Source organism: Miscanthus floridulus, chromosome 8, assembly GCF_019320115.1.
Source record: "Miscanthus floridulus cultivar M001 chromosome 8, ASM1932011v1, whole genome shotgun sequence".
Taxonomy (NCBI): domain Eukaryota; kingdom Viridiplantae; phylum Streptophyta; class Magnoliopsida; order Poales; family Poaceae; genus Miscanthus; species Miscanthus floridulus.
This window is the reverse complement of record NC_089587.1, coordinates 200,847,598-200,856,425: the sequence shown is the minus strand read 5'-3', so window position 1 is coordinate 200,856,425 and position 8,828 is coordinate 200,847,598. Positions and strand designations below refer to the sequence as shown.

Below are 8,828 nucleotides of genomic sequence, written 5' to 3'. Positions count from 1 at the left end.
TTGTAGCTGCGTCGTGTAATTCTCTCTGCTTAATGAAAAACGGGCTATATTCCCCGATCGTGAAAAAAAATAACACCACTTATAGGTTCGTCATGGCACCATATGTTAGAATAATATTTCCTAGTGATCAATTAGCAGATTAATGACATCATTAGTAGTTGCTAATGATAGAGGAATATGTTCTTTCGAGAGTCCCTTTAGACATGTATATATGTGTGTGTAATCATTCATGAGATCAATACAAACAATCATTCTATCTATTTTTGTGTCTCTTGCATACTTTACTCTAAACACCATGAAAGGCCACTGTGAGCCTAGGAGGCCGAGTGTCCTGTCCTGGTTTTAGAGGCGGTAAGAGCATCTCCAGCGATGACCCTTAAATCAGGGCCTCTACTTTTAATCCGGTGGCTTCCCCTCATTTTGAAGGCCTGTTTTAGAGGTGGTAAGAGCATTGCGCGGGCAGAAAACCGTTGCAACAACCGAATAGGGATCGAGTGGAGGGTCCCTAGGAATGAGGGCCAAGGGGTGTGATATATGGGCCACCTAAATTTGAGGGCTTAAGTAGGTCCTGTGTTTTTTATGTAAGCCCTCAAATTTTAGTTGAGGAGCTCGTTTGAGGGCCTCGCCGGAGATGCGACTTTATAAAAATGCCAAACCCGCTAGCGGTATACGTTTAGTACTGCAGTTTCTGCTCTGCCAGATTATATTTTTGCAAAAAACGAAAACAAAAATAAAAAATATCTAGTGATTGGGGATTGGGCATTTGGGCTCCATGATTCGGACCCATGATGGAAGGGCTTCAGGCCTGCAACCATTCAACGTGGACCCGGTTTTTTGGAGCATTCGTTGCAGGGATGCGATTATGCGAGCGCCATTCGTGCTCTGAGCCTCTGAGAAGCATTGCGTAGCGCACGACGAACAAACGGAGACGAGAAGCTGAACCTGAACCGCCCCCACCAATGCGCGAGGAGAATGCGCAACCTGCCGATCTCTCGCATCTCCGCCCCCTCCGTCGAAATCTCACTCTTTTCTCTCTCCTCCCGCACGAATCTGCTCGCTGCCACCGGCAACTTTTTCCGCCGTCCACGACGAAACCGACGAGGAGGAAGATACCAATACCGCTTTAACATAACGACCGCCGGAAACGGCGCGGGCAATGAAGGCGGCCGCCGCAGGAGGCGGCAAGGAGAGCCCGGCGGCCTCCCTCCTCCGCTTCGTCCTCCTGCTCCTCCTCCCTCTCACCGTGCTCTACATCTTCTACACCCTCCACGTCATTCTCTCCTCAACCCCCTCCTGCCCGCCGGCGGACCCCGTCACAGCCAAGGGCACGTCAAACGCCTTGGCCGTCTCGCATCTTACCAACAATTATAACCTTACATCGTTAACGCCATCGCCGCCGCCTCATCCTCCTCCTCCTCCCGCCGTGCTCGCGGCGACGACTCTGCAGCACGTAGTGTTCGGCATCGCGGCGTCGGCGCGCCTGTGGGAGAAGCGTAAGGAGTACATCAAGATCTGGTGGCGCCCAGGCGGGGGCATGCGGGGCTTCGTGTGGATGGACAGCCCCGTGCGGCCTTCCAGCGTGCCGGAGGGGCTGCCGCCCATCATGGTCTCCTCGGATACCTCCCGCTTCCCCTACACGCACCGGCGCGGGCACCGGTCGGCCATCCGCATCTCTCGCATCGTCTCCGAGACCTTCCGCCTCGGCCTCCCCGATGTGCGGTGGTTCGTCATGGGCGACGACGACACCGTCTTCCTCCCCGACAACCTCCTCGCGGTGCTCAGCAGGCTCGACCACCGGCAGCCCTACTACATTGGCTCCCCCTCCGAGAGCCACCTGCAGAACATCTACTTCTCGTACGGGATGGCGTTCGGCGGCGGGGGCTTCGCCATCAGCCAGCCGCTGGCGGCGAGGCTGGAGCGGATGCAGGACGCGTGCATCCGGCGGTACCCGTCGCTGTACGGCAGCGACGACCGCATCCAGGCGTGCATGGCGGAGCTGGGCGTGCCGCTGACAAGGCACCCAGGGTTCCACCAGTACGACGTGTACGGGGACCTCCTGGGCCTCCTCGCCGCGCACCCCGTCGCGCCGCTTGTGTCGCTGCACCACCTCGACGTGGTGCGCCCGCTGTTCCCGAACGCGCGGTCCCGCCCGGCCGCGGTGCGGAGGCTGTTCGAGGGCCCCGTCATGCTGGACTCGGTGGGGGTGATGCAGCAGTCCATATGCTACGACGAGGCAAAGCGGTGGACGGTGTCGGTGGCGTGGGGGTTCGTGGTGATGGTGGCGAGGGGCGTGATCTCGCCGCGGGAGATGGAGACCCCCGCGCGGACGTTCCTCAACTGGTACCGACGCGCCGACTACAAGTCGCACGCTTTCAACACGCGGCCGCTGGCGCGCAACCCGTGCGTGCGGCCCGCGCTGTATTACCTGGCCTCTGCGCGGCGTGCGGTGGCGCGCGGCGGCGAGACCACTGTGACGAGGTACCAGCGGTGGCGGCGGCGCGACGAGGCACGCCCGGTGTGCCGGTGGAAGATCCCAGACCCCGACACGCTGCTCGACAGCGTGCTCGTGGTTAAGAAGCCCGATCCCGCATTGTGGGATAAGGTAATCCTCGTCGAGCTCTCTGCCTCTGTTCATGCTCATGCTCAGAGGACAATTCTACTCTACTCTATCATCTACAGCTAGTGTTTGATGCTGACTGGTTAGTTGTTTCATGATCGTGTTGCAGTCTCCGAGACGGAATTGCTGCAGGGTGCTATCGTCTCCCGGGGCAGGGGAGGACGGCAACAAGACGATGACCATAGACGTTAGTGTATGTGAGGACTGGGAGATCAACCAACGGTAAAATGTAATTATCACACAGACAAGCTGTATAGGTAATTCATCACTTTCACTTTGTCCTTTATTCCTGTAACAGTAAAGATATATAGAAGGGAAAAAAGAAAGAACATCTACACATCCCCTTCCCATATGAGCATTGATCATGCCGGTTCTTGTTCTTTTGTCCCTATATGAACCCATCTATCTACACATGCTAATGCGACAATGGACAAGTTTAAAGGACTAGAATTACACGTTTACACGGGAGTCCAAAGTTGATGTCGCTTGATGATACTGGCAGCTTTCAGGAGAATGTCTTGCTCTGTAGATGACCACTCCTCTGTCTTCTGTGGCCACAGAAAATCAATTGTTACTTTGTTAGTGAGGAAATAGGGCTCTGGTACACTAAACCAATAGTGCTACACTAAACTCCATGTACTGAACCGACCAATTGAGCTGTTGTACTACCAAATCACTCTGAAAAGCTCAGTTCAGCTTGGTTGTCAAGCTGCTTCCTAAATAGCCACCAACACTCAGAGAACAAACACAAAACCACAACACAGATTCCCAATATCAGCTAAACTCCAACAAAGCACGCAAGTGCACTTCTTCAGACTTATCTATCACGCAAAAGATGCTAGTGTGGTAACTCCTACATGATATTTGGCAGCACAATGTTGTTTGGAGATCATATATTCCTGTTTCCTTCCACATAGTGAAGATATGAAACAAGGTTTTCATCCCTACATGTTTACAGAGCAGTATGTTGGCTGACGTTTGTTTGAACGACTGCTATTTCCACAAGAAGACAAATGTTTTCTGTAGATCAAAGTCTAATATATGATATACCAGACATTTCACATTGTGTTGTCGAATTAATAGTACCTCACATGTCAGAATCATGATAAGAGATCAGTTTTTTAAGTGGATCATAGTTAACATACCGTGCTTTTGATGTTGCAACCAATGGTAAGCTCTCCAGTTGAACTTTCTAACCGTGAGAGATAGCAGTATGGAGCGTCAATTTTTGAGTTGGACATCAACATTACTTTTATCTCCTCTGTTATAGCAGGAATCTTTTCGATGTCTGCAATTCTTACAGGAAGTTTGGCCACGCTAGCATGCCACTGGGCCCTTGATTTGTTCACTATCACCTGCATGGAATTAAAGAATACAGATAATAGTCCATGGAATAGCAATGAGTCCAAAACGCCACATTGATATGCAAAATTTGCATTCAGACTTCAGAGATAAGACAAAATGGCAGTTCAAACATGACACATTACTTGGCTGGAGAATAGTGAGTTAGGGACTACAACGGGGAGTTTTTCTGTATTTATCAACGAAGTAGAAGTCAGTCCAATTTCAACCACTTGCCCTTCTATTGATCCAGCCTGCAATTGAAAAGCACTTGTAGTCACTCGAAGTTTGCATCAAGCTGAAAAGCAGTAAACCAGTTTGATATAGCCATTAAAACTAGACAAACTAAAAATATCTAACTATGAAGCACTTTTGTTAGAAGAAAGCTAAGTCCTGACTCAAAAAAAAAATTCCCCACTGCTTAGCCTTTGTTAACATTTTAAGGAAAAAAATGCACCAGATGCAGCATGGGTCCTGTCGGTGCAGAAAGTGACCAACAAGTAAATATTTGTAGTTTTGTCGTACGTTGTGATCGGAGATGGCCTAGCACTCAATGAGACAGGGTTTATACTGGTTCAGGCAACGTGCCCTACGTCCAGTTTGAGTCGGTCGGTGACTTTATTCCTGAGTCCAGGTACTCGAAGTTTGCAGTGGGGTTACAAATGAGAAAGAGAGAGATGGGGGGTACAAGAGGTCCGATCGGACTCCGGTCGGAAGGGCCGAGAGTGACGGGACCCCCGCTATGAGCTAAGTGTTCGAGCGTGTGCTCATGGTTTGAACCTGGTGGTTCTGCTGTTGTGTAGTAGTGAACTTGATTGATCTAATGAATCTGAATGAACTTGGATGAACCTGAACGTTGAGAGAGAGCGCATCCCCTTTTATAGATGAAGGGGATGACCTTACAAGTGAGAGGGAGAGAGTACGTATGCTTCTAAGCCTTGTTGCCCACGCCGGCGGGTACAGGATGATGGTAGGCGCCCACAACACTGTTGGATGTCAGATGCACGTGGGAGGTTGTGTTGTCTTCTTCGGATATGACAGACGTCGACGCCTACCATATTGTTGATACCTGGAGGTATGCAAGGTGTTTTACCATATTCGCCTAGTACAGTAAATGGCGGCGCCCACAACACTGTCGATTTCCAGAGGCATGTGGGGGAGCCTTACCGTATGGGAGTTAATGGCGCCCACAATACTGTAGGGGAAAATATCGACGCCTACAACACTGCTTGGGTTCTGACGTGCCAGGGAGATCGCAGAGTACTGTTTCCGCAAGTGTACAGGGTACGGACCCTGGTATTGCGGTTTGACTTGTGCGCCCTGTCTTACTTTCTCCGTCCGTTTCCTGGTCCTTACCGAGCGAGCGTCCCTGGTCGGTTGGTCCTAGTCGGCTCTGATCGCGCCAGTCGGAGAAGAACAGTGAGCAGGGGCTTGGCGCATCCCCGGTCGGAGATGCGGGTCGGAGTCGGAAGTAGTGCTTTGGCTAGGCCTTTTGGTCGGAGAGGCCGTCCGGAGGTGGGCTGGAGACCGAAGCGAGCGCTTCGGTCGGAGAGGTGGGCCGGAGTCAGAAAACGGGCGCCATTCCTCCTCGGCCAAACCTTTCGGTCGGTGATTGGATCACCCTTCTGGCCTGTCGTTTAGATACCTGGGCCGGCCCACGAGTTACGCGTTGTCTGCTTGGGCCGAGCCTTTGTTTGAGAAGCCGGTCCGCGAGGGACCCCGAGTTTATGAATCCGACAGGTCCTTTCATATCTTATTCAGTATGTGAGAAACTCATTGAAGTATGATAAATTTTCATTGTTTACCTACATTATTAACTCGCTGAGATAAAATAATTCTTATCCAAAGGTAGCTAATACATATGATGATTTAACTTTTTCAGGAAGTTTAACCACTAAATTTTACCCATTTTATTGCTGAGATATCGTGCGATTTTGGTTTCCATAAAAATAGAGTACAAAAGGTTCGTTAGATATAACCAGGGACCTTGATGTAGTCTCCAACTGAGAATGGCTTTGAAAATTGTAGAGAGAATCCACTCAGCATGTTACCAAGGATATCTCTTGCCGCAAAAGCAGTAGCAACACCTATAACAACATACAGAAGAGAATATTATTCCCCCCGTACCACAAGTACAGGAAATGCTCACACAAAGAAGAACACTACATATTAAAAGATTACCTCCAACACCACCAACAGTTAATATTGACTGCACAGGTACACCACAAGCTTCAGCAAGAGCTATAACTCCAAGTGCTATCAGTCCTAATGATGACACCTTATCAAATGCTGACAATCTTTCACGGTCAGTTCCTGTAGCAGCTTGTTTGGCCATAGCATGGCCAATGAAGTAAGTTTTCCACCTGTGAAGGAACCACACAAAAGATACAGAAAATGCTCCCTTCCATGCCTGTAGAAGATAAGCTGAAATGCCTGGTTCAATAACTGCAGCCCTGAAGAAGGAAGGAAACATCAGAGACCTCAGACATATTCAGAACAAGTATAACCAGAAAAATGATCTGCATCGTAGTAGTGCGGTTTGTATAACAATACCACTGAATAAAACAATATCATGCTGTCAATCTCACTATGAACAAATATAAAATACCATGTATAGCATCAATTTTCTAGCACGTATAGATATATATACTGCAGAGGAACATCATAGGAAGTTTACATCAAAAAATATATATATGAAAGGAACATGAAAACTCCCAGAAACATGGTTTGACCTCAAAAGCATTCAGCAAAATTTCGTGGCCAATAATATTTTACAATAAGAAGGTACTAAGAAAATTAGTCTCTCAAAAGGGGAAATAGCAAATAAGTCCTCACATCTGCGAAAATGCCATAAACGTGATGATATATTTTGCAGGATCTTTCAGTGCACTCCACAAGCTTGTTTCATAAGGCAGATGTTTCTTAGTAGAGTCTCCCCAGAGTGTCCTGAAAGGACCATCTGATGCATACTTGTGCATCTTCCTTAGAACAACAGGCATTACAAACCATGCCATTGCTGCACCAATCAGTGTCCCACCAAGTGGAACGATCACCTTTTCTAGATCTCCATGATTACCAAATAACTCTCGGATATGAAGTTTAATTGCATCATTCAGATGCTTCACGTTGTTTCCTGCAGCAGTCCTAGCAGAACAATGCCCATCTTCTGACATATGAATCCAGGTGTTCCCACCATCATCTATACTGTCAACTTTAGAAGCTCCAGTAGAAGAAACCTTTGACATGGCAGCTAACAAAAGAGCCCCTGCATTGACTCAGATATCCAACATGCACATTGTCAAATAGTCAAATTTACATAACTGAAGATCAAACGTGCACACACAGTGACAAAAACATTGTGGAAATCAAGAAAGAAAGCATTTCAAGCACTTAGGCTTTGTTCGCTTCTCTTATAATCCGTCTTTTTCAGGTTGTTTTTTCAACAAAAACAGTGTTTTTCTCTTACAACAAATCAGCCGGAACAGTGTTTCGGCTTGTTTTTTCAGCGAAGCAAACGGGGCCAGAGGAGAAGCTGGTCCAAGCAGTTTAGTGGTAAGATGCGCACTGCTCAGGGCCCCAAAAAACCTAGGGTCCAAACTTTTTTCTGAACACTAATTTGTATTAGTACTAATCAGCAAATTAGATGGGTGATGAATAAATTAGCAATAAAAAAGCCTTCTTCATCCTTCGACCAACCAACTCTTGAGGCCCATGCATTTTCCCTACCTCTAATTAATCCCCACCATGTTAGAGTCACAAGCATGTATCTCTCTCACTCTCCCTTTCATCTTTCCAATCAGCAATCGCCACTCCAATTGGGAGAAATTTTCTCTGAGAAATTAACTACCACCTCAGTGCTTGAACGATAGCACGTTTTAGGTAAAAGCATATTAGTCAATAGTTCCAAGATTTGCTTTTGGCAAGACATAGTGCTGAGATAATATTGTGGCGGCCATATGATTAATAAACACTCGTTTCCCTTTATCTCCCCAACTTGTATTGGGGACCAAATTTTTGTTCGGTTCCGGGCCTCAAGATTCTCATTGTCGGGTATCAATATTAGGGATACCCAAAGCAAGTAAGTTAGCGTCCATGCTGACTTTCCCAGATGGAGCAAGACGAATTAAAAAGTTTTGCCCAACCCCAAGGCCGCGGGCTCCTCCTCGCCTGACCCCAAGGCCGCAGGCTCCGTCTCGCCCGACCTCGAGGCCGCGGGCGTCTCGCCCAAGGCCGCGGGCTCCGTCTCGCCTGACCCCTCGGGTGTGGGCTCCGTCTTGCCCGACCCCTCGGGTGCGGGCTCCGTCTCGTCCGACCCCTCGGGTGCGGGTTCCGTCTCGTTCGACGGGGACCCATATCGCCGTCAACCACTCCAGGTCCAAGTGTATGGGCCTGGGTCAAAACCCTAACATCATAAAAGAGACTGACATGCCTCGATGTAACCCGCGGCCATGACGGGCCATACCCAAGGATTCACATCAAAAACAGTGTCGGGCGTGCCGGTACTGTTCTGCCTAACCCTCGTACGAACGCTGACAGACGCGTCAGCTCACCACGACGTCCGCCAGGACGAAATGGAACGCCATGACCGGCAGATGACGCTTGCGCATGGCGCTAGTGACGAACAGGGCCGCGACGTGGAGCCATCCCTGTTGACATCTATAGGATTGGCGGGACCCCATGAAGGAGAAGAAGGACCCGATGATCCTGGAAACCTTCTGCTCCCTCTCATTCTTCTCCTTTTCCTCCGTTGTAACCCGCGCTTCCCTTTGCCTATAAAAGAGGAAGCAGGACGCCCCATGAAAGGAGAATCCAGATCCGCACGAGACCGAACCATGAGATAAAAACACAAGAGCATGACACGAACACACGG

The 8,828-nt window shown here is 49.1% G+C and overlaps 2 protein-coding genes across 2 annotated transcripts; one reads left to right on the top strand and one right to left on the bottom strand.

The window, feature by feature from the left end:
- Window positions 1-980: 980 nt before the first annotated feature.
- Window positions 981-2,956, top strand: LOC136474573 (uncharacterized). The gene is made up of 2 exons (XM_066472141.1): window positions 981-2,602; window positions 2,727-2,956. The coding sequence occupies exons 1-2, from the start codon at window positions 1,157-1,159 to the stop codon at window positions 2,841-2,843; spliced, it is 1,563 nt and encodes a 520-aa protein (XP_066328238.1). The 5' UTR covers window positions 981-1,156; the 3' UTR covers window positions 2,844-2,956.
- A 119-nt stretch (window positions 2,957-3,075) lies between these two features.
- LOC136474572 (mechanosensitive ion channel protein 1, mitochondrial-like) lies at window positions 3,076-7,203 on the bottom strand. The gene is made up of 6 exons (XM_066472140.1): window positions 6,794-7,203; window positions 6,140-6,411; window positions 5,945-6,045; window positions 4,105-4,212; window positions 3,763-3,972; window positions 3,076-3,165 (listed from the first exon to the last, which is right to left on the bottom strand). The coding sequence occupies exons 1-6, from the start codon at window positions 7,201-7,203 to the stop codon at window positions 3,076-3,078; spliced, it is 1,191 nt and encodes a 396-aa protein (XP_066328237.1).
- Between the last annotated feature and the right edge of the window lie 1,625 nt (window positions 7,204-8,828).